Genomic DNA, 24823 nt, shown 5'->3' on the forward strand with positions numbered 1-24823 from the left:
AAGAGGGGTATTCTGGAAAGTCACAGACCCCAGCCATCGGGCCTCCCTCATGACAGCCTCCTTCGCAGTGAAATAGTGCAGTCGGAGAATGACATCCCTGGGCTGGGAGGAGTCCTGAGAGCGAGGCCGCAGGGCTCGATGCGCTCGATCCAGGAGGAGATGTTCCTCAGGGGTGTCAGGCGACAGGTGTGCAAAGAGGCGCTTGAGGTAGAGGTCAAGATGAGCCGCCTCGACCTCCTCGGGGACACCCCGCATCCTCAGGTTGTTTCTCCTCGCCCTATTGTCTTGGTCCTCATGCTCCTCCCGCAAGTGGGCAACATCTTGGCGGAGTTGATGGAAGTCGGTCTCGACCGTTTGTTGGAACGACACCACCTCCTCCACTCGTCGTTCAAGTTGATCGGTTCTGGAGCCAATGTCGGCAATATCGGATTTCAGGGAATGGAGAGCCTGGACTGAGGTCTTAATGTCCCGCATCTCCTTAAGGAGGGAGAGAAAGTCCTTGCGGGTGAGGGGCGTGAGATCGTCATCTTCGATCTCCGAGTCGGAGGGACCCTGGGGGGGTATCAGGCCTGCTCTTGGCCGGGGTGTTTTTTTTGGTAAGGAATGGTGTGAGGTCGGACCCCTGTGACTTTTTGGTACCCCTGGTCATCGTGAGCATATGGAGGAGGGGGTGGGTAACAGGGTGGGGGGTAGAGGTGGTGCTCCAGCAGTGAGGCTCAGGACCAGGGAAGGTAAGGCGAGGGCCTTAAGGAGGCATCATGGTGTGGTCAGCCGAGCCCGGCAGATGAGGTAGGTCCAGGGAGCCCCAGGAGAGCAGGGGGCCCACGTGGCCCCAAAGAGGAGGCAGGCAGACAGAGATCGCAGGAGGCAGGGCTCTGTGTAGGATCTCCCCCATTCAGGGACCGCGGAGATGAACCCCGGGCACGGACCAGCCAGTGACCAGGGCAGCACCGTGGCCGGATAGCAGTGGGGACGGGAACGGCCTACAGGTGGGATACAGTGCGTGCTCCAGTGAGCTGTGGCTACCTGCAGATAGTGAAGGAGATGAGCCTGGAGGCCTGCAAAATGACCGCCGCTGGTGTAGCAGACAGGGAGCTGGAAGATGGAGCAGGGCTATTCCAGAGCTCCTCAGGAGGGTCTCCGGCATCTGGGGGCACCAGGGGGCGCGGGACAGCCAGCAGGTATGTGCGGAGGAGGGAGGGATCCACCAGGCTCCCACAGGAGCTTCCCGTGAGTGTGAGTCGGGTCCGGAGGTCCCGGGCGGGCCGCCGCCAAAATCAAGGCCCCGGCTTAGAATCGGGATGTAGGCTTCAACCCCCGGGAAGCACCGGGAGCCTCCGCAGCGTCCAGGAGCAGGTCGCAAGGCAGGGGCCGCAGAGAGCGGGACATACCCCAGGGATCCCGCCGTCCGCCTTTAATCTTGGGTCTCTCCGGTAACAGGGCCAGCCGCCCGGCCCCCGGCGACCTCCGGTGAGACGGCCGCCGCTCGTGATGCGGCCTCCAGGGAACGTCCTCCGGCCGGGCAGTCCCCCGCCTCCAGGTGTGGGTAAGGGGGGACACAGGCAGGACGGGAGGGAAGCAGCGGCGCCCGGTAGTATCTCGGCCCCGGTTCGCCACTTCGGCCCGGCTCCAAACTCGAGCCCCGGGCTTCAGGCCGGGGTGAGGCCGCAATCCGCAGGAGTGCTTAAAAGCACTCCCTGACTCCACGGGTCCCCCACAGCAGCTGCAGACACGTACAGGGGGTCGTAATAGAGAATCTGGGGCGGCCTGGTGCAGGTCGGGGGAAGGAGAGAGATATTAGGGGGATTGAGTGTGCAGGAGCTGGGGAGAGCACGTCCACTCTCCAAGACAGCCAGGCCACACCCCCTTGCCATTTGGTTTTAAGAAAGTAAAGTGTGTTGTTACAGACAAAACACAGGAAAAACAAATAAGCTACACATTGGATTTAAAAAGATCTTTAATTGTTGTGGACAATTTGAACTTTTCTGGATTGTAGTAAAAGGCAAGGGCTATTTAATTGTTTTCTAAATGCATATTTGCACTGATATATCTCTTCTATGCATTTGTTCATTTAGATGTACATAAATGTTTTTTTAAATGATTGTGAATAAACAAATAGTTGTGCTCCCTTGATAAGTAGATTATCTTTATTTTTATGTTTTCTTGCTATTGGTAGAACAGTACTACCTGTGGGAGCAGCAGCATATAGCTATATTGAATAATTAAGCAGTTTTGGTGGTTTTAGGTTTTGATGGACTACATAAGCGCTGTTTTTTTTGTTGTTAATGTAGTAAGGTGCTGTTTGCTGCTGGAGAGTCGGGATCCAGGGGCCTGGAGGAGGTGCATCAGGGCTATGAGGAGCTGCCATGGGGGTGCCACTTGGGAGCCATACTTACATTCGCCTCCTAAGTGCCTTCACATGACTTGATGTTACACATGTCAGTACGGAGAAAGCGCTGAGACACCATGGGGTAAATTCACTAAGATGGGAGTTCTGTTTAAGATGGGATGTTGCCCATAGCAACCAATCAGATTCTGATTCTCATTTATCTAGCACCTTCTAGAAGATAATACCTGAAATCTGATTGGTTTCTATGGGCAACATCCCATCTTAACTAGAACTCACATCTTAGTAAATTTACCCCTATGTTGGGACAGCCTGACTGCACCTGATTAGACTCGCAGCAGCAGCAGCCAGCACAGTGTAAAGGAGGAGGGCGCATACAGAGATATCCTTCAGTTTCTTGCTAGATGAATTCAGTGGCACCTACCAGGAGCCTAAAGCCTCCTAATGGTACAGCCGGCCCTGCCTGCATCTGTCTGACCCAGCACTGTAAGTAGGGGTGTGCGAGCGGTACCATGACTGCCCCACAGCACCTTCACATGGCTTGCAGGGTGCGTGGAACAGCACTCTTCAGCCAGTAGCGCTGCTGCAGAGCTGCCCAGAGCATCCAGATAATGGACCCTGTAGCCTGTAGAGTTTCCCATAGTGTGCAGTGCTCTACTCCCTGCTACAGGCATAACATTGCATGTTTGGGGGACATGCCTGGCATAGGATGGCACAGAGCCTTGCTCTGGCCTAGTCTGACCATAGGAAATGGAAATTAATGTTCACTGGTATTTACAAAAGTCACTTCCAGGGACTGAGGCTCTGATAGTGGGATCACAGCAGAGATATGATGCCTCACTTTCATGCAAATAACAGGAGCAGATGTGTTAGGAACATGACAGGAGGTATGGATTCACTGTAGGCACAAAGCAATGGTCAAAAAACAGTTCACCACTCATACACGTTACAGTAAATGGCTAGAAAGGGAAGATATTAAGCACCTAAGTTGCATGGAGCCTGTTAAAAACAAATCATAGAAAATTAAAATATAACATTTGGCATTAAGGGCCTAATTCAGCATGGATCGCTATTCTGAGAAATCGTAAATCGAGAAATTATCAAATGACTGCACATGCATAGCATTCGCATTGTACACGTATGAGGGATAATAGCAGCATAAAGTTCATACAGATCGTAATCGCAATGTAGCAGCTGTTTAACTGACAGGAAGCCGGCGTTTCTGGGCGGAAACCTGCCATTTTCTGGGTGTGTCAGTAAAAACGCAGGTGTGCCCAGGCATTTTTGGAGAGGGTCATTTTTGGAGACGTCAGCACAGACCACATCCAACCAGTCTCAGTGGCAGATTAGTGGGACCAAATGCAGAGCCATAACTACGTGTGTGCTAGGTGTGCCTGGCACACAGCGCAGTCGCCCTGAGGGCGCAACTGACTCATTACAAGCAGCCTGAGAGGAGAGGAGCAGCAGTGCCGGAAGCAGGGGAGAAGGAGAAGGAGGGAGGGGGACTCGGGACTGGAACCGCAGCAGCACGCTGTAATTGGTGGCGGCACTGATGCAGCTGTCCCTCTCCTTCCACATAGGCTGTCCGCCACCGCTGTGAATGCTGGTATGCGCTTGCCTCATCCCAGCATTCACAGCGGCGGCGGCCAGCCAATGTGGAAGGAGAGGGACAGCTGCAGCGGCGCCACCACCAATTACAGTGTGCTGCTGCGGTTCCTGAGTCCCCCTCCCTCCTCCTCCTTCCCTGCCTGCCTGGGATCTGCCAGCAGCTGCTGCACCGAGGAGCCTGACTGCCTGAGCCAGCGGGAAGACAGTAAGTATCATCTATTCTGTCTGTCTGTCTGTCTGTCTATCTATCTATCTATCTATCTATCTATCTATCTATCTAGATATCTAGCTCTCAATCTACTCTGTCTGTCTGCCGTAATGTGTAAAAAGGGGGACTGTTTGTCGTAATGTGTAAAAAAGGGGACTCTGATGCAATGTGTAAAGAGGGGACGCTGTCTGCCGTAATGTGTAAAAAGGGCGACTGGCTGCCGTAATGTGTAAAAAGGGGTACTGTCTGCCGTAATGTGTAAAAAGGGGGACTGGCTTCCGTAATGTGTAAAAAGGGGGATTGGCTGCTGTAATGTGTATAAAAGGGGGACGCTGTCTGCCGTAATGTGTCTGTAACCCCCTTTAGTGAAATAAGTAACTATGCCTGCAGGACATCAGATATATTAGATATATTATTGTTATAGCATGTACCCGCTTTATGTGCCATAGAGTAGATGGCAAGGAGAAACCTCAACTCCAGGGAGAGGGTTCTAGGGACCCATGCGCCATGCCCGCGGGAACAAAGACAGAGGGGAAGCTGCAAGGTCCTGAACAGGGGAGCGGTTGGAGAAAGGGAGAGTTGACCGTTAAGTGAGGAGAGAAGAACGGCTGACGCACAAACAATAAGAAAGGAGACTGACTGGAGAGTACGCGGTAGAGAGGAGGAAGAAGGACTGCGATTTGATATACCTGAGTGTCCGACCATCATCCCGTACAGCGGAGCGGAGTCAGCGTGAGGTCGGGAGTACCGAGCAAAGAGAGAGAGAGGGCTCCCGCAACACTAATGGAGGAGAGAGCCTGGTGACGAGCTACCGCAGCGCTGACTGGGGCCGTCCAGCGGGTGAGCTAAGGGGTCTATTCATGCAGCAGAGAAAAGCCCTGTTTTGCAGTAAACAGGGCTTTTCTCTGCTTACCACAATTCACAGAGCGGGTTACCATGGAGAAGTCCCTGACTTCCCCAGCGGCACCCCCGCTCTGTGGCTGAATCGCATCACCATACGTTTGTATGGTGACTGCAATTCATGTAGGAACGGAAAGCCCAGCTTTCCGTTACCCTTCGCAAAACCCCATCGCCACCTCAGACAGGCGATGGGGAGGCTAGTACAAGAGAAGAACCGTGAAAACGTCCATCTCCTGCCTTCTCCCCGCCCCCTTCCGTGACAAGAGCCAATCAGAGGAGCCCAGGGCAAATGCATTTGCATATGCTGGGTCACCTCCTCCTTGCTACCCTAGCCCGCCGCTGGAGGTCTCGTTTCCCCGGCGCATGTGCAGATGACACCTGGAGGCAGGGGGGGACACTGCGCATGTGCAGAAGACCCCAGCCGCGGTATGAAGAGAGAAGACTGGAGAAGCCGGGATCGCGGAACAGCCGGATACCGCATCACATCAGGGAACAGGTAAGTATTAATGAATTGCGTTAGAAATCTGAAAAAAACCCTGAAATAAGAATGCGATGTTTAGTGATAAGTTAAACATAAACATTGCATTCTTACATGAATAGACCCCCTATTCACTAAGAAAACGAAAACAGAATTGCTACTTATCACTATACATCGCATCGCTTCGATGCGATGTATAGCTGTAATAAGTAGCAATTCATGTATACTCACCCTTCCGATGATGCGCTGCGGTGTCTGGGGCTCCTGCGGTGAGGTCGTCCAGCGGTCCTTCCCAGCGATGCGCGGGGTTCAGCGGCGGGTCCCTTTGTGCATGCGCAGGGTGTTGACCTCCCGGCAGGCCGCAGTGGTTGCTGGAGGTCGGGGGCGGAGCCAGCGCAAGGTGCAGAGCAGCGATCAGGGAAGCATTGAGCTTCCCTGATGTCTCCGCACTACAGTTCAGGTTACGCAGTCCTGAGATGGCGAACCTGAACTCCATGGAGAAGCGGAAAGCAGAGCTTTCCGCACCTTCATGATTCGCACTTACCATACAAAGGTATGGTGATGCGATTCAGGCACAGAGCGGGGGTACCGCTGGAGATGTCAGAAACTTCTCCACGGTAACCCGCTCTGTGAATTGCAGTAGGCAGAGAAAATCCCTGTGTAACGCAAAACAGGGCTTTTCACTGCTGCATGAATAGACCCCTTAGTGTCACGGGAAGCCGTATCAACGTTTCTAACGTGTGGACCGGACCCAGTATTAGCGATAATGCTGGGATAGGGTACTGATATGTTGTTAGCGAGAGGAAGGAGGCTATCAGTGCAGTAGTGACTAAGACCCATCTGTACCCCCTTCTTCAGTATAAGGTGATGAACCAGAAGTAGGGAGCCCAGCTAAGAGGTACCACAGCCAACCCCTGAGAGAGAAGGGAGGTAATCGGTATCCATCCTTCATGTACAAAAAAGGGCTGGGGGAGTGATTGGAGCTAATTGCAGTACCGGGTAGGGTTTCTTACTCGTCCTATAATATCCCTATCACCCAACCAATCTTTGCCACAGATCTCGCAGGAGAGCATTGGTATTCTAATGAGAAAGTTATTCATAGGATATGATTAATATACTGGTCAGCCGGACAGCAGCTCCAAGTTGTCCAAGACATTTTAACAGTCTCTAGCTGCAACGAGAACATTATTGTATGTCTATATCCGTTCTGTTATATCTACATTCAATCACCTAAAAAAGTCACCTGATAATAGTAGACTGAACCTGGCTGAAGTCTGATAAAAGCCAGGTATTACAGGAGTGGCACTGAGCTCCAAGCACCTATACAATACTGTGTTACTATACTACAGTGTACATACAGGTTTACTGACTGGAACACTTAGAGACAGTAACTGATTATACTCCTGTTGGTAGAAAGAGCTTGCTGAAAGTTGAAGTGGTAAGACAGTATTAGAGGAACTGCAGGACAGATGACAGTGCTTTGTTAGGAGTGGCTGGAATAGGCTACTGATACCTCCTACTCCAGTAAAGGTATTTCAGAAACTATTTAGATTGTATAGTCCATCGAGAGAAGTCAAGTCTACAGAACTACAGTGCATCATCCTCTACCTATTTGTGAGTCCCCAGATACCGCAATCTGTAGGGTATTGTAAGACAGCGTTTCATCTCACCAGAGAATACTAGAGAATATGTCTTACTTGGCAGTGGTTCCACTCTAGGATACAAGCGGACTAGTGGTGTACACCAGGAAGGGCCCCAACGGTTCATATACTGCAGTATATCAGTGGTACTATAATACCCGGGTATTCAGAATTGGGAGAATAAGGTGGGAGTATATAATTTTTCCCCATCCTACTATAGGATACCTTTTTTTGTATTGCATGCAGGGTACTCTGTATAGGAATGTATAGCGGGTTATGGGAATAGAGAGGTGGAGTTAGTTAGGACTGCTTAAATTTAATACTGTGTCATTATTGATGTCTTCATTAAATGTGTTATACTTACCGTAAGTTGGACGTTGGTGTGGAGTGTTTCCTCTGAACCCTGTAATAGAAGAAAAGGTACCTTGAGTAACTATTGACAAGCACGAGACCATCTAAGGTAGAACGGATGACTCAAATCACATTGAGTTATTGGGCTTTCCCAAGCAAGCCCCTTAACCTCTTTAGCTTGGGTGGAGGCACAAATCTTAACTATACGTAACCTTAATAGTACTAGCTAGTAATAGCAACAGGGTTACATGTAAAAAGGGGGACTGTCTGCCGTAATGTGTAAAAAGGGGACGCTGTCTGTCGTAATGTGTAAAAAGGGGACTCTGTCTTCCGTAATGTGTAAAAAGGGGGACTGTCTGCCGTAATGTGTAAAAAAGGAGACACTGTCTGCCGTAATGTGTAAAAAGGGGGTCTGGCTGCCGTAATGTGTAAAAAGGGGGACTGGCTGCCGTAATGTGTAAAAAGGTGGACTGACTGCCGTAATGTGTAAAAAAAAAAGGGGATGCTGTCTGCGGTAATGTGTAAAAAAGGAGACGCTGTCTGCCGTAATGTGTTAAAGGTGTTAGGATTCTGTTCAGTATGTATCTGGTGTCAGCTGATCCATATGTGTTCTGTTCCTTTGGCTCTGTGTACATGCAGCTCAGCAGGTGCACAGGGTTTGTAATTAGAATTAACACTCCCAGCCTGGCCTTGTTCATTGGTTAGTGTGGCTGTTAAAGGCCAGCTTGCTGAGTTCTCCGACGCCGGTGATATTATACTACTTTCTTGCCTGAACTATCTGCATTGCCTGGTGTCTTCGTCCTAGCTCCTGTTCATGCCGAGAAGCCTGGTCTGTCAGTTCATGTTATCCTGCCACAACCATTCTTGCCAGTTCATGTTCATGCCAGGACTATTTAGCTAAGTATTATGGACTTTCACTGTGCTCTGTGGATTCTCTAGTATTCATTACTTGTGTTACATGTTACTATGGACTTCCTCTATGCCTGCATGCTGTTATGCTTTATTGTACAAGTCCTGCAATCTGAGTTCCGTGGATTATATTACTCTGGTTCCTTATTCAACTATCTCATTACTCTGCTGCAAGTCTCAGTCTGAAAAACCAATTACTCTCTGCTCATATTGTACCCTGGATTGTTACTGTGATTCCTCTGCCATACCTTATTATACCACTGCTATAATAAAGTACTTAGTATTCCTGCACTTCTGTGGACATTCATTACCTGCAACAGTGATTGTGATACATTCTAGTCCTGTATTCAAGTCCTGGCTCTTAGCTGTGTTATATTACTCACCTGCTGACCATAATCAGTGTAAAGTGTGGTGCTGCACATTCCAGTATTAAAGGGAGAGTCCATAGTCTGCTAATCTTAAATTCTGCTACAACGCGCTCAAGTTATTACAATATTCCCCAGTCTAGTCTGGTTAACCATTTCTATGTCACACTGCATCTGCCTGCACCTCCAGTAGTAATCCTCTTCTTGTAATTCACCTGCCAAACATTAGAGGCAGGTGAATTCTAACAAAAGGTGTACTCTGTCTGCCGTAATGTGTAAAAAAATGGGACGCTGTCTGCTGTAATGTGTTAAAGGTGAACTCTGCTGTAATGTGTAAAAATGGGACGCTGTCGGCCGTAATGTGTAGTACCCCTTTCTATCTACTGTAATGTGTAAAAAATGGGACAATGTCTGCTGTTATGTGTAAAAAGGGGGACTTTCTGTCGTAATGTGTAAAAAATGGGACTGTCGCAATGTGTAAAAAGGGGATGCTGTCTGACGTAATGTGTAAAAAATAGGACACAGTCTGCCGTAATGTGTAAAAAGGGGGGCTGTCTGCCATAATGTGTAAAAAAGGAGACTCTGTGTGCCATAATGTGTAAAAAGGGGACGCTGTCTGCCGTAATGTGTAAAAGGTGGATTCTGTCTGCTGTAATGTGTAAAAAGGGGGACTGGTTGCCGTAATGTGTAAAAAAGGGGATTGTCTGTCGTAATGTGTTAAAAGGGGATGCTGTCTGCCGTAATGTGTAAAAAGGGGACGCTGTCTGCCATAATGTGTAAAAAGGGGACGCTGTCTGCTGTAATGTGTAAAAGGTGGATTCTGTTTGCTGTAATGTGTAAAAAGGGGGACTGGTTGCCATAATGTGTACAAAAAAAAAAAAGGGAATTGTCTGTCGTAATGTGTTCAAAGGGAATTGTCTGTCTGCCGTAATGTGTAAAAAGGGGGACTGTCTGTCGTAATGTGTAAAAAGGGGACGCTGTCTGCCGTAATTTGTGAAAAGGGGCACTGTCTGCCGTAATGTGTAAAAAAGGGGACGCTGTCTGCTGTAATGTGTTAAAGGTGAACTCTGTCTGCTGTAATGTGTAAAAATGGGATGCTGTCGGCCGTAATGTGTAGAAAGGGGTACTATCTACCGTAATGTGTAAAATAGGAACGATGTCTGCTGTAATGTGTAAAAAGGGGGACTTTCTGTCGGAATGTGTAAAAAAGGGGACTGTCGCAATGTGTAAAAAGGGGACGCTGTCTGACGTAATGTGTAAAAAATAGGACGCTGTCTGCCGTAATGTGTAAAAAGGGGGGCTGTCTGCCGTAATGTGTAAAAAGGGGTCGCTGTCTGCCATAATGTGTTAAAGGTGAACTCTGTCTGCTGTAATGTGTAAAAATGGGACGCTGTCAGCCGTAATGTGTAGAAAGGGGTACTATCTACCGTAATGTGTAAAAAAGGGGACGCTGTCTGCCATTATGTGTAAAAAAGGGAACTCTGTGTGCCATAATGTGTAAAAAGGGGATGCTGTCTGCCGTAATGGGTAAAAGGTGGATTCAGTCTGCCGTAATGTGTAAAAAGGGGACTCTGTCTGCTGTAATGTGTAAAAAAAAGGGGGATTGTCTGTCGTTATGTGTTAAAAGGGGGACTGTCTGTCGTAATGTGTAAAAAGGGGATGCTGTCTGCCATAATGTGTAGAAAGGGGACGTTGTCTGCCGTAATGTATGAAAAGGGGCACTGTCTGCCGTAATGTGTAAAAAGGGGACGCTGTCTGCCATAATGTGTAAAAAAGGGGACTCCGTCTGCTGTAATGTGTAAAAAGAGGATGTTGTCTACCGTAATGTGTAAAAAAAGGGGACAGGTTGCCGTAATGTGTAAAAAAGGGGATTGTCTGTCGTAATGTGTATAAAGGGGATGCTGTCTGCCGTAATGTGTAAAAATGGGGTCGCTGTCTGCTGAAATTTGTTAAAGGTGAACTCTTACTGCTGTAATGTGTAAAAATGGGACGCTGACGGCCGTAATGTGTAGAAAGGGGTACTATCTACCGTAATGTGTAAAAAAGGGGACGTTGTCTGCTGTAATGTGTAAAAAGGGGGACTGGTTGCCGTAATGTGTAAAAAAAAAAAAAAGGGGATTGTCTGTCGTAATGTGTTAAAAGGGGACGCTGTCTGCCGTAATGTGTAAAAAGGGGGACTGTCTGCCGTAATGTGTAAAAAGGGGACGCTGTCTGCCATAATGTGTAAAAAAGGGGACTCTGTGTGCCATAATGTGTAAAAAGGGGACGCTGTCTGACGTAATGTGTAAAAAATAGGACGCTGTCTGCCGTAATGTGTAAAAAGAGGGGCTGTCTGCCGTAATGTGTAAAAGGTGGATTCTGTCTGCTATAATGTGTAAAAAGGGGACTCTGTCTGCCGTAATGTGTAAAAAAGGAGACGCTGTCTGCCGTAATGTGTTAAAGGTGTTAGGATTCTGTTCAGTATGTATCTGGTGTCAGCTGATCCATATGTGTTCTGTTCCTTTGGCTCTGTGTACATGCAGCTCAGCAGGTGTACAGGGTTTGTAATTAGAATTAACACTCCCAGCCTGGCCTTGTTCATTGGTTAGTGTGGCTGTTAAAGGCCAGCTAGCTGAGTTCTCCGATGCATGCCGGTGATATTATACTACTTTCTTGCCTGAACTATCTGCATTGCCTGGTGTCTTCGTCCTAGCTCCTGTTCATGCCGAGAAGCCTGGTCTGTCAGTTCATGTTATCCTGCCACAACCATTCTTGCCAGTTCATGTTCATGCCAGGATCTATTTAGCTAAGTATTATGGACTTTCACTGTGCTCTGTGGATTCTCTAGTATTCATTACTTGTGTTACATGTTACTATGGACTTCCTCTATGCCTGCATGCTGTTATGCTTTATTGTACAAGTCCTGCAATCTGAGTTCCGTGGATTATATTACTCTGGTTCCTTATTCAACTATCTCATTACTCTGCTGCAAGTCTCAGTCTGAAAAACCAATTACTCTCTGCTCATATTGTACCCTGGATTGTTACTGTGATTCCTCAGCCATACCTTATTATACCACTGCTATAATAAAGTACTTAGTATTCCTGCACTTCTGTGGACATTCATTACCTGCAACAGTGATTGTGATACATTCTAGTCCTGTATTCAAGTCCTGGCTCTTAGCTGTGTTATATTACTCACCTGCTGTCCATAATCAGTGTAAAGTGTGGTGCTGCACATTCCAGTATTAAAGGGAGAGTCCATAGTCTGCTAATCTTAAATTCTGCTACAACGCGCTCAAGTTATTACAGTATTCCCCAGTCTTGTCTGGTTAACCATTTCTATGTCACACTGCATCTGCCTGCACCTCCAGTAGTAATCCTCAACTTGTAATTCACCTGCCAAACATTAGAGGCAGGTGAATTCTAACAAAAGGTGTACTCTGTCTGCCGCAATGTGTAAAATAATGGGACTCTGTCTGCTGTAATGTGTTAAAGGTGAACTCTGCTGTAATGTGTAAAAATGGGACGCTGTCGGCCGTAATGTGTAGTACCCCTTTCTATCTACTGTAATGTGTAAAAAATGGGACAATGTCTGCTGTTATGTGTAAAAAGGGGGACTTTCTGTCGTAATGTGTAAAAAATGGGACTGTCGCAATGCGTAAAAAGGGGATGCTGTCTGACGTAATGTGTAAAAAATAGGACGCAGTCTGCCGTAATGTGTAAAAAGGGGGGCTGTCTGCCATAATGTGTAAAAAAGGAGACTCTGTGTGCCATAATGTGTAAAAAGGGGACGCTGTCTGCCGTAATGTGTAAAAGGTGGATTCTGTCTGCTGTAATGTGTAAAAAGGGGGACTGGTTGCCGTAATGTGTAAAAAAGGGGATTGTCTGTCGTAATGTGTTAAAAGGGGATGCTGTCTGCCGTAATGTGTAAAAAGGGGACGCTGTCTGCCATAATGTGTAAAAAAGGGGACTCTGTGTGCCATAATGTGTAAAAAGGGGACGCTGTCTGCTGTAATGTGTAAAAGGTGGATTCTGTTTGCTGTAATGTGTAAAAAGGGGGACTGGTTGCCATAATGTGTAAAAAAAAAAAAAAAAGGGAATTGTCTGTCGTAATGTGTTCAAAGGGGATGCTGTCTGCCGTAATGTGTAAAAAGGGGGACTGTCTGTCGTAATGTGTAAAAAGGGGACGCTGTCTGCCGTAATTTGTGAAAAGGGGCACTGTCTGCCGTAATGTGTAAAAAAGGGGACACTGTCTGCTGTAATGTGTTAAAGGTGAACTCTGTATGCTGTAATGTGTAAAAATGGGATGCTGTCGGCCGTGTAAAAATGGGATGCTGTAGAAAGGGGTACTATCTACCGTAATGTGTAAAATAGGAACGATGTCTGCTGAAATGTGTAAAAAGGGGGACTTTCTGTCGTAATGTGTAAAAAAAGGGGACTGTCGCAATGTGTAAAAAGGGGACGCTGTCTGACGTAATGTGTAAAAAATAGGACGCTGTCTGCCGTAATGTGTAAAAAGGGGGGCTGTCTGCCGTAATGTGTAAAAAGGGGTCGCTGTCTGCCATAATGTGTTAAAGGTGAACTCTGTCTGCTGTAATGTGTAAAAATGGGACGCTGTCAGCCGTAATGTGTAGAAAGGGGTACTATCTACCGTAATGTGTAAAAAAGGGGACACTGTCTGCCATAATGTGTAAAAAAGGGAACTCTGTGTGCCATAATGTGTAAAAAGGGGATGCTGTCTGCCGTAATGGTTAAAAGGTGGATTCAGACTGCCGTAATGTGTAAAAAGGGGGACTGGTTGCCGTAATGTGTTAAAAAAAAGAAAAGAAAAGGGGACTGTCTGTCGTAATGTGTAAAAAGGGGATGCTGTCTGCCATAATGTGTAAAAAGGGGATGTTGTCTGCCGTAATGTATGAAAAGGGGCACTGTCTGCCATAATGTGTAAAAAAGGGGACTCTGTGTATGCCATAATGTGTAAAAAGGGGACGCTGTCTGCCATAATGTGTAAAAGGTGGATTCTGTCTGCCGTAATGTGTAAAAAGGGGACTCTGTCTGCTGTAATGTGTCAAAATGGGGCGTTGTCTACCGTAATGTGTAAAAAAAGGGGACAGGTTGCCGTAATGTGTAAAAAAGGGGATTGTCTGTCGTAATGTGTAAAAAGGGGATGCTGTCTGCCGTAATGTGTAAAAAAGGGGTCGCTGTAATGTGTTAAAGGTGAACTCTGTCTGCTGTAATGTGTAAAAATGGGACGCTGACGGCCGTAATGTGTAGAAAGGGGTACTATCTGCCGTAATGTGTAAAAAAGGGGACGATGTCTGCTGTAATGTGTAAAAAGGGGGACTGGTTGCCGTAATGTGTAAAGAAAAAAAAATGTGATTGTCTGTCGTGATGTGTTAAAAGGGGACGCTGTCTGCCGTAATGTGTAAAAAGGGGGACTGTCTGTCATAATGTGTAAAAAGGGGACGCTGTCTGCCATAATGTGTAAAAAAGGGGACTCTGTGTGCCATAATGTGTAAAAAGGGGACGCTGTCTGACGTAATGTGTAAAAAATAGGACGCTGTCTGCCGTAATGTGTAAAAAGAGGGGCTGTCTGCCGTAATGTGTAAAAGGTGGATTCTGTCTGCTATAATGTGTAAAAAGGGGACTCTGTCTGCTGTAATGTGTAAAAAAAGGGACTGGTTGCCATGATGTGTAAAAAAGGGGATTGTCTGTTGTAATGTGTAAAAAGAGGGACTGCCGTAATGTGTAAAAAAAAAAAAAAAGGGGATGCTGTCTGCCGTAATGTGTAAAAAAGGGGACTCTGTCTGCCGTAATGTGTAAAAAAGGGGATTGTCTGTCGTAATGTGTTAAAAGGGGATGCTGTCTGCCGTAATGTGTAAAAAATTGGACGCTGTCTGCTGTAATGTGTAAAAAGGGGGACTGATTGCCGTAATGTGTAAAAAAGGGGACTGTCTGTTGTAATGTGTAAAAAGGGGACGCTGTCTGCCGTAATTTGTTAAAGGTGTACTCTTTCTGCCATATTGTGTAAAAAAAGGGACGCTGTCTGATGTAATGTGTTATAGGTGAACTCTGTCTGCTGTAATGTGTAAAAATGGGACGCTGTCGGCCGTAATGTGTAGAAAGGGTTACTATCTACCATAATGTGTAAAATAGGGACGATGTCTGCTGTAATGTGTAAAAAGGGGGACTTTCTGTCGTAATGTGTAAAAAAAAAAAAAAAAAAAGAGACGCTGTCTGCCGTAATGTGTAAAAAGGGAGGCTATCTGCCGTAATGTGTAAAAAGGGGACGCTGTCTGCCATAATGTGTAAAAAAAGGATACTCTGTGTGCCATAATGTGTAAAAAGGGGATGATGTGTGCCGTAATGTGTAAAAGGTGGATTCTGTCTGCCGTAATGTGTAAAAAGGGGGACTGGTTGCCGTAATGAGTAAAAAGGGGGACTATCTGTTGAAATGTGTAAAAAGGGGATGTTGTCTGCCGTAATGTGTGAAAAGTGGCACTGTCTACCGTAATGTGTAAAAAAGGGGACGCTGTCTGCCGTAATGTGTAAAAAAGAGGACGCTGTCTGCTGTAATGTGTAAAAATGGGACGCTGTCGGCCGTAATGTGTAGAAAGGGGTACCATCTACCATAATGTGTAAAAAGGGGACGATGTCTGCTGTTATGTGTAAAAAGGGGGACTTTCTGTCGTAATGTGTAAAAAAGGGGACTGTCGCAATGTGTAAATAGGGGATGCTGTCTGACGTAATGTGTAAAAAATAGGACGCTGTCTGCCGTAATGTGTAAAAAGGGGGTCTGTCTACCGTAATGTGTAAAAAGGGGACACTGTCTGCCATAATGATTAAAAAGGGGACGCTGTCTGCTGTAATGTGTAAAAGGTGGATTCTGTCTGCCGTAATGTGTAAAAAGGGGACTATGTCTGCTCTAATGTGTAAAAAGGGGACTGGTTGCCGTAATGTGTTTAAAAGGGGATGCTGTCTGCCGTAAAGTGTAAAAAGGGGGATTGTCTGTCGTAATGTGTAAATAGGGGACGCTGTCTGCCGTAATGTGTGAAAAGGGGCACTGTCTGCCATAATGTGTAAAAAAAAAGGGGACTCTGTGTGCCATAATGTGTAAAAAGGGGACGCTGTCTGCCGTAATGTGTAAAAGGTGGATTCTGTCTGCCGTAATGTGTAAAAAGGGGGACTGGTTGCCATAATGTGTTTAAAAGGAGACGCTGTCTGCCGTAATGTGTAAAAAAGGGGACACTGTCTGCTGTAATGTGAAAAAAGGGGACACTGTCTGCCATAATGTGTAAAAAAGGGGACTTTGTGTGCCATAATGTGTAAAAAGGGGACGCTGTCTGCCGTATTGTGTAAAAGGTGGATTCTGTCTGCCTTAATGTGTAAAAAGGGGACTCTGTCTGCTGTAATATGTAAAAAGGGGACGTTGTCTGCCGTAATGTGTGAAAAGTGGCACTGTCTACCGTAATGTGTGAAAAAGGGGACGATGTCTGCTGTTATGTGTAAAAAGGGGGACTGTCTGTCGTAATGTGTAAAAAGGGGGACTGTCACAATGCGTAAAAAGGGGACGCTGTTTGACGTAATGTGTAAAAAAATAGGACGCTGTCTGCTGTAATGTGTAAAAAGGGGGTCTGTCTGCCGTAATGTGTAAAAAGGGGACGCTGTCTGCCATAATGTGTAAAAACGGGGACTCTGTGTGCTATAATGTGTAAAAGGTGGATTCTGTCTGCCGTAATGTGTAAAAAGGGGACTCTGTCTGCTGTAATGTGTAAAAAGGGGACTCTGTCTGCTGTAATGTGTAAAAAGGGTGACTGACTGCCGTAATGTGTAAAAAAAAAAAAAAGGGGATGCTGTCTGCCGTAATGTGTAAAAAAAAAAAGGAGACGCTGTCTGCTGTAATGTGTTAAAGGTGAACTCTGTCTGCCGTAATGTGAAAAAATAGGACACTGTCTGTCGTAATGTGTAAAAAGGGGGGCTATCTGCCGTAATGTGTAAAAAGGGGATGCTGTCTGCTATAATATGCAAAAAGGGGACGCTGTCTGCCGTAATGGGTAAAAGGTGGATTCTGTCTGCCGTAATGTGTAAAAAGGAGACTCTGTCTGCTGTAATGTGTAAAAAGGGGGACTGTCTGTCGTAATGTGTAAAAAGAGGACGCTGTCTGCCGTAATGTGTGAAAAGGGGCACTGTCTGCCATAATGTGTAAAAAGGGGACTCTGTGTGCCATAATGTGTAAAAAGGGGACGCTGTCTGCTGTAATGTGTAAAAGGTGGATTCTGTCTGCTGTAATGTGTAAAAAGGGGGACTGGTTGCCGTAATGTGTAAAAAAGGGGATTGTCTGTTGTAATGTGTGAAAAGGGGCACTGTCTGCCGTAATGTGTAAAAAGGGGACACTGTGTGCCATAATGTGTAAAAAGGGGACGCTGTCTGCCGTAATGTGTTAAAGGTGAACTTTGTCTGCCGTAATGTGAAAAAATAGGACGCTGTCTGTCGTAATGTGTAAAGAGGGGGGCTATCTGCCGTAATGTGTAAAAAGGGGATGCTGTCTGCTATAATATGCAAAAAGGGGACGCTGTCTGCCGTAATGGGTAAAAGGTGGATTCTGTCTGCCGTAATGTGTAAAAAGGAGACTCTGTCTGCTGTAATGTGTAAAAATGGGGACTGGTTGCCGTAATGTGTAAAAAAAGGTGATTGTCTATCGTAATGTGTTAAAAGGGGACGCTGTCTGCCGTAATGTGTAAAAAGGGGGACTGTCTGTCGTAATGTGTAAAATGAGGACGCTGTCTGCCGTAATGTGTGAAAAGGGGCACTGTCTGCCATAATGTGTAAAAAGGGGACGCTGTCTGCTGTAATGTGTAAAAGGTGGATTCTGTCTTCCGTAATGTGTAAAAAGGGGACTCTGTCTGCTGTAATGTGTAAAAAGGGGGACCGGTTGTCGTAATGTGTAAAAAAGGGGATTGTCTGTTGTAATGTGTGAAAAGGGGCACTGTCTGCCGTAATGTGTAAAAAGGGGACACTGTGTGCCATAATGTGTAAAAAGGTGACGCTGTCTGCCGTAATGTGTTAAAGGTGAACTCTGTCTGCTGTAATGTGTAAAAATGGCACGCTGTCGGCTGTAATGTGTAGAAAGGGGTATTATCTACCGTAATGTGTAAAAAAGGGGACGATGTCTGCTGTTATGTGTAAAAAGGGGGACTGTCTGTCGTAATGTGTAAAAAAGGGGACTCTGTCGCAATGTGTAAAAAGGGGACGCTGTCTGACGTAATGTGTAAAAAAAAAAAAAAAGGATGCTGTCTGCCGTAATGTGTAAAAAGGGGGCTATCTGCCATAATGTGTAAAAAGGGGACGCTGTCTGCCGTAATGTGTAAAAAGGGGACACTGTCTGCCATAATGTGTAAAAAGGGGACGCTGTCTGCCGTAATGTGTAAAAGGTGGATACTGTCTGCCTTAATGTGTAAAAAAAGGAGACGCTGTCTGCCGTAATGTGTTAAAGGTGTACTCTGTCTGCCGTAATGTGTAAAAAAAGGGGACGCTGTCTGCTGTAATGTGTTAAAGGTGAACTCTGTCTGCTGTAATGTGTAAAAATGGGACGCTGTCGGCCGTAATGTGTAGAAAGGGGTACTATCTACCGTAATGTGTAAAATAGGGACGATGTCTGCTGTAATGTGTAAAAAGGGGGACTTTCAGTCATAATGTGTAAAAAAAGGGGACTGTCGCAATGTGTAAATAGGGGATGCTGTCTGACGTAATGTGTAAAAAGGGGGTCTGTCTACCGTAATGTGTAAAAAGGGGACACTGTCTGCCATAATGTGTAAAAAAAGGATACTCTGTGTGCCATAATGTGTAAAAAGGGGATGATGTGTGCCGTAATGTGTAAAAGGTGGATTCTGTCTGCCGTAATGTGTAAAAAGGGGACTCTGTCTGCTGTAATGTGTAAAAAGGGGGACTGGTTGCCGTAATGAGTAAAAAGGGGGACTATCTGTTGAAATGTGTAAAAAGGGCATGTTGTCTGCCGTAATGTGTGAAAAGTGGCACTGTCAACCGTAATGTGTAAAAAAGGGGACGCTGTCTGCCGTAATGTGTAAAAAAGAGGACGCTGTCTGCTGTAATGTGTAAAAATGGGACGCTGTCGGCCGTAATGTGTAGAAAGGGGTACCATCTACCATAATGTGTAAAAAGGGGACAATGTCTGCTGTTATGTGTAAAAAGGGGGACTTTCTGTCATAATCTGTAAAAAAGGGGACTGTCGCAATGTGTAAATAGGGGATGCTGTCTGACGTAATGTGTAAAAAATAGGACGCTGTCTGCCGTAATGTGTAAAAAGGGGGTCTGTCTACCGTAATGTGTAAAAAGGGGACACTGTCTGCCATAATGATTAAAAAGGGGACGCTGTCTGCTGTAATGTGTAAAAGGTGGATTCTGTCTGCCGTAATGTGTAAAAAGGGGACTATGTCTGCTCTAATGTGTAAAAAGGGGGACTGGTTGCCGTAATGTGTTTAAAAGGGGATGCTGTCTGCAGTAAAGTGTAAAAAGGGGGACTGTCTGTCGTAATGTGTAAATAGGGGACGCTGTCTGCCGTAATGTGTGAAAAGGGGCACTGTCTGCCATAATGTGTAAAAAAAGGGGACTCTGTGTGCCATAATGTGTAAAAAGGGGACGCTGTCTGCCGTAATGTGTAAAAGGTGGATTCTGTCTGCCGTAATGTGTAAAAAGGGGACTATGTCTGCCGTAATGTGTAAAAAGGGGGACTGGTTGCCGTAATGTGTTTAAAAGGGGATGCTGTCTGCCGTAATGTGTAAAAAAGGAGACGCTGTCTGCCGTAATGTGTAAAAATGGGGATACTGTCTGCTGTAATGTGTAAAAAGGGGACACTGTCTGCCATAATGTGTAAAAAAGGGGACTATGTGTGCCATAATGTGTAAAAAGGGGACGCTGTCTGCCGTATTGTGTAAAAAGGGGACGCTGTCTGCCGTATTGTGTAAAAGGTGGATTCTGTCTGCCGTAATGTGTAAAAAGGGGACTCTGTCTGTCTGCTGTAATATGTAAAAAGGGGACGTTGTCTGCCGTAATGTGTGAAAAGTGGCACTGTCTACCGTAATGTGTGAAAAAGGGGACGATGTCTGCTGTTATGTGTAAAAAGGGGGACTGTCTGTCGAAATGTGTAAAAAGGGGGACTGTCACAATGTGTAAAAAGGGGACGCTGTTTGACGTAATGTGTAAAAAATAGGACGCTGTCTGCTGTAATGTGTAAAAAGGGGGGCTGTCTGCCGTAATGTGTAAAAAGGGGACGCTGTCTGCCATAATGTGTAAAAAAGGGGACTCTGGGGTAAATTTACTAAGATTCGTATTCTTCCCGATTTTGACCGAGATTCAACACGAATGACATCGAAAGTGTAATTTTGCAACTTTTTGAATTGATTACGACTAATTTACTAAGCTGTCGTATTTGTATTTTTTTTGTTTTCCGATGTCGATGTCATTCGTGTTTTTGTAAGGTATAATGCGGCCGATTTTGAGGTTTTACGGCCGTGTTCTGTGGGGTTTTTACGAATGCGTCACATTTCTGTTACGGCAGTGTTTGTCCGTTCAATGGCGTGTTTTTTTCCTAAGTTTCGTTTTTGTCACTCGGCCGTGATTGGTTGTATTCGTGGTGGAGGAGTGTCTGTGCACATTAGTATAAAAACGCCCCAAACCGGCCGCACCTCGTGGGTTTAGCTAGTGGTGAGGAGAGAGGAAGGTGTTGTTGGAGTTGGAGAGTTTTGTGGAGTTTGTGGAGGTTTTGAGGCGGAGTTTTGTGATTGGTGAGTGCTGTACTGTGTGTGTAAGTAGTCTTGTCATACTTGTTGTGGAGTTATTTAAAAGTCTGTCTATTTTTTTGTATTTTAGTTACGTCTATAGTCATTGTTTGTGAGTGATTGTTTGTGTGTGTGTGTGGTGTGTAGTGGTAGTGGGTAGTGGAGGAGTGTGTTATTTGTTTTTTTTTCTCTGTGTTTTTTGTGGTTTCTTCTGATTATGTCACAGTCAGAGGTGAGTGTGGTGGAGGAGGTGAGTGAGAGGGAGGAGGTGAGTGAGGTGGAGGAGGTGAGTGAGGTGGAGGAGGTGAGTGAGAGGGAGGAGGTGAGTGAGGTGGAGGAGGTGAGTGAGAGGGAGGAGGTGAGTGAGGTGGAGGTGAGTGAGAGGGAGGAGGTTAGTGAGAAGGAGGGTGAGGTTGCGGCTGCGCTTTCAAGTGATACTGATAGTGATGGTGTTGTGGCTCCGCAGCCACATACCACTACAAGGACGGGCCGCAATGTGAAGTTTAGCTACTCAGAAAACATGGCTCTGGTGCGGGAGCTGATGAGGCATCATCGCCAATTGTTTGGGTCTGATGCAGCTAAGGTGTCGACCCGCAGGAAGACTGTCCTATGGGGGAAGGTTGTTGCTGCTGTGAACAGTTAGGGTGTGGTGAGGCGGACCGAGGACACCTGTAGGAAACGCTTCTATGACATCAAGCGCCGTGTGAAGGCCAAGATGGCTAAGGAGGCAAAATCGGCCCGGCAAACCGGGGGTGGACACCCCTTCCGAGTTTCTTATAAAGATTGGGAGGAGCCAATTTGTTAGCTGATTCTGGCCGAGGTGGTTTCTGCACTTCATGTCCGTGATTCGGACCGCCCAAGGGCGGATGGTGAGTTTATCATATTTCAGTCTTTATTTTTTTCATCTGTGCTTTGTCCTTATTTTTTTTTTTTTTTTTTGCTGTGTGGTGATGCCCAAATGGGTTGGTGATGTAGTGCAGGCCAGGCCACCCTGTGTTTCTCCAGCTGTTGTCAAACTACAAGTCCCATCATGCCTTACAACATTTTTGTACTTAGTGAATGTCAAATGTGTTGGTGGACATGCTGGGATGTGTAGTTGCACTACATCTGGAGAGACACAGGTTGTGGCGGCTTGGTGTATTGTGTGTATTAATTATGTTTATTTAGGCATTATGTACTCCGGTTTTTTTTTTTGTGTTGGTCATTTTCAGCTGTCTGCTTTACAAAGTTAATGTTATTGTGAGTTTATTAATGAAGTGTGATGTTTTTTTTTTTTTTTATTTAATTTTCTTTTGGACTGGTTTTTTTTTGTGGTGTTGTGTCTTTTTTGTTGTTGTTTTGTTGTTGTGTTTTTACATGCATTAGTATGTTTTAAATTATTTTTTTTAAACCAGCTATTTGTGTTTGTTTAAATTTTTGGAGTAAATTTTTACATTTAAAATAGCATGCAATATTGTGTCATGGTAAAGCTACGACGTATGTGTTTTAAGTAGTATAATATTGTTCATTTTTTATTTTTTTTATTGCTTGATTTTAATGTTAAGAAATTTATACAATTAAAGTATACACAGCCAATGTAGTCATGCATGCAAGGCTACGCATCGCATACTTTAAGTCACAGCAGCTAACACATATTTTTTATGCCTAACCAAAAAATTTGTTAACAAAAAAAAAAAAGAGTATGTTCATATCGACATTCTTCTTCTTTCTACAGTACGCCAGAGAAGCAGCACATCCAGGCCACAGCCAACCCTGCCTAGAGCTGATGATGGTGGGAATGCTGGTAAGTTTTTTCTGTAACCACATCTTATCCAAACACATTTTACATATGAAATCTAATGAGGATACTATCACACAGGTTCTTCGTCTGTTCCGTGGCCACTAAGGCGCCAATCACAGGCCAGCGTTACTGTGGCTACAAGGCCACCCAAGAGGCCCCGTGTACAGGCTCCTGCTCCTGCACCAGCATCACCCCCCCAAAGGCGCATCTCTGCAGTGGCTTCCGTGCCACCACTGGCACTTTTGGCAAGCCCCCAAAGTGTAGATCCGCAATCCCCACAGGTGTCTGGTGAGTAATGTTTTAATTCATTTAATTTCTTTGTTAAAAAACAGTGTAGTTTATTAAATAACCAGGTGAAGGCATAAGGAAGTGACAAAACGCTGTTATGTGGAAGATGATAAAGGCAGCAGTACAAAAATTACATAAATTGTGAAGCCACATTTTGGAGATGCTTGCCTTGTGCCATTATCACCTTGCACATAGCACTGGTTTCTCACTGACTTATGCCTTCTCCAGGTTTAAACATCTGCACCACTGTTAGTCTCGTAAAAACAAAAATAAAAAGGACCATTCAAACTTGATTTAATAATCTACTGCAAGCAGATGCTGTTAGTGTAATGTTATGATGTAATTTGCAAAATTATAGGATGTCCATATACACACATTTAGACAAAAAATTCTGCAAAACAACACTAAAAACAACCCAAAAAATTAAACACTATAACAAATAACAAACTTGTCCCTAAAATCCACTTCTATACATAGGGCACATTACAACATTAAATAACCTTGTTAAGTTGTACATTTTAGACCACGATATTACTAGTAAACTTCTTTAATAAATCCACTGACTGACATGACCAATGTCTGATTGTATTGTTGAAAAGATTGATAGAATTTTGTGTGTTGGCCCAAAGGAACCTTCAGAATGGCAAAAAAACTTAAAGTTTAAAAATTTGTAAGAGTACATGGAATGTATACAGTAATTATGACTCTGAATCCTACAATTGGCACAAGAAAAATACAATTGAGTATTATACGTTTTTATCCACATCAATTAACTAAAAGGTAACCAACATAGTTAAGTTTAAGAAATAATCCATTTAACCATTACATTAATATTATGAAGTAATGCATGTTGCTGAAAAAGTATTGTAAGACCAATGCTACATATGTACTAAATATTGCCTGTGTTCCTCCCCATACAGATCCAGCCATAATGAGCGACGATGGCCAGCAGGACCGTGGCCAGGAGACTTTTACACTACACCTGCAGCCCATCGACCCAACACAGGCAAACATGGCTCAGGACATTCAACAACAACCGCAAGCTTCTCAAAGTCAACAAATGAGCTCAACACCAGGGACAATGCAAACGGATCCAGAGTTTTGGTCAGGTTGGGCATCACACCAGGCACACCACTCCGCGTGTCTCACCACCCAAACACAACACCTGTCTAGTCTGCCCCATCATTTGCCAAAAGTTAGTCGCAACTCTGCCAGACTCATCGTGCAGGTGGGGCGGATAGCAAACATAATGGAGCAGATGAGGGCAGACAACTCACAAATGCAGGCAAACCATCAGCGCATCATGGATGAGCAACAGCGGCAACACCAAACAATGATCCAGATTATACAGCACAATCAAGTTATAAATGACAATCTGTCGAGAATCATTGCCACCAATACTGCCGCTTATACACAGCTTACGGCCAGTTTAAATATTTTGAGCCAAAATTTAAGTGCAATGGGCCAACAACATGTGACCTCAAGCTCAGGCACAACAACCCCTAGCCAAACACCAGTACAATCACCAGTTCGATGATCAAGTCGAAGCCGCACCCACGAGCACCCACAAGCCTCTGCACCCAGCACCCAAAAAAAAAAGAAAATAATATGTAGTGGCCATAATATGGTGGGCAGTTCAAATTTTCAAATATGTGTTATGACTACATTGGTCTGTTGTTTACAATAAATTGTGAAACCAAAATATGTGTATTGCTTAATTAGCAACAACCAAACAAAACAAACATTAGTGTATAGGGCCAGATGAGTATTGAGACAGGGCGAGAGCGTGCTGTGTCAGGGTCTAGGGTCAGTTTGACCAAATCATACCAAGTCAAATCAGTTATAACATTTATTGTGACCTTCTGTATAACATGGTCATCATCAAGTTTTTTTAAAGTTTAAACGGACAATATAAAAAACAAAACATGGCCAGCCTACTCGGAACATATACAACCTGCAGACCCTGTTGTTTTTCCTGGCTTGGTTTTATTGTAGCATCATGGAGCAGTGACAGGTATCCCACAGAAAACAATACAGCAGTACGACACACAGTAGCAGCCATTTCAGATTGAGAGTGTGGAGAAATGTGTTGTAGCCCCTTTTAAAGGTCCAAAACGTCAGGTGTGAGTAATGAATAATTGACGACACATGTAAACACGCTTCTCAAAAGCAGGTC

General features: G+C 45.3%; 1 protein-coding gene across 1 annotated transcript in view; it reads left to right on the top strand.

Moving 5' to 3' along the window:
- LOC135051062 (uncharacterized) overlaps nucleotides 1-24278 on the top strand; it is a 45541-nt gene extending 21263 nt beyond the window's left edge. Inside the window, exons 2-4 of the mRNA XM_063957242.1 lie at nucleotides 22294-22362; nucleotides 22438-22647; nucleotides 23568-24278. Of these exons, the coding sequence (XP_063813312.1) occupies nucleotides 23579-24184 (606 nt within the window). The 5' untranslated portion in view covers nucleotides 22294-22362; nucleotides 22438-22647; nucleotides 23568-23578 and the 3' untranslated portion in view covers nucleotides 24185-24278. The remainder of the gene's footprint in view (nucleotides 1-22293; nucleotides 22363-22437; nucleotides 22648-23567) is intronic.
- The last annotated feature ends 545 nt before the right edge of the window (nucleotides 24279-24823 follow it).

The sequence above is a fragment of the Pseudophryne corroboree genome, chromosome 2, assembly GCF_028390025.1.
Source record: "Pseudophryne corroboree isolate aPseCor3 chromosome 2, aPseCor3.hap2, whole genome shotgun sequence".
NCBI classification, from domain to species: domain Eukaryota; kingdom Metazoa; phylum Chordata; class Amphibia; order Anura; family Myobatrachidae; genus Pseudophryne; species Pseudophryne corroboree.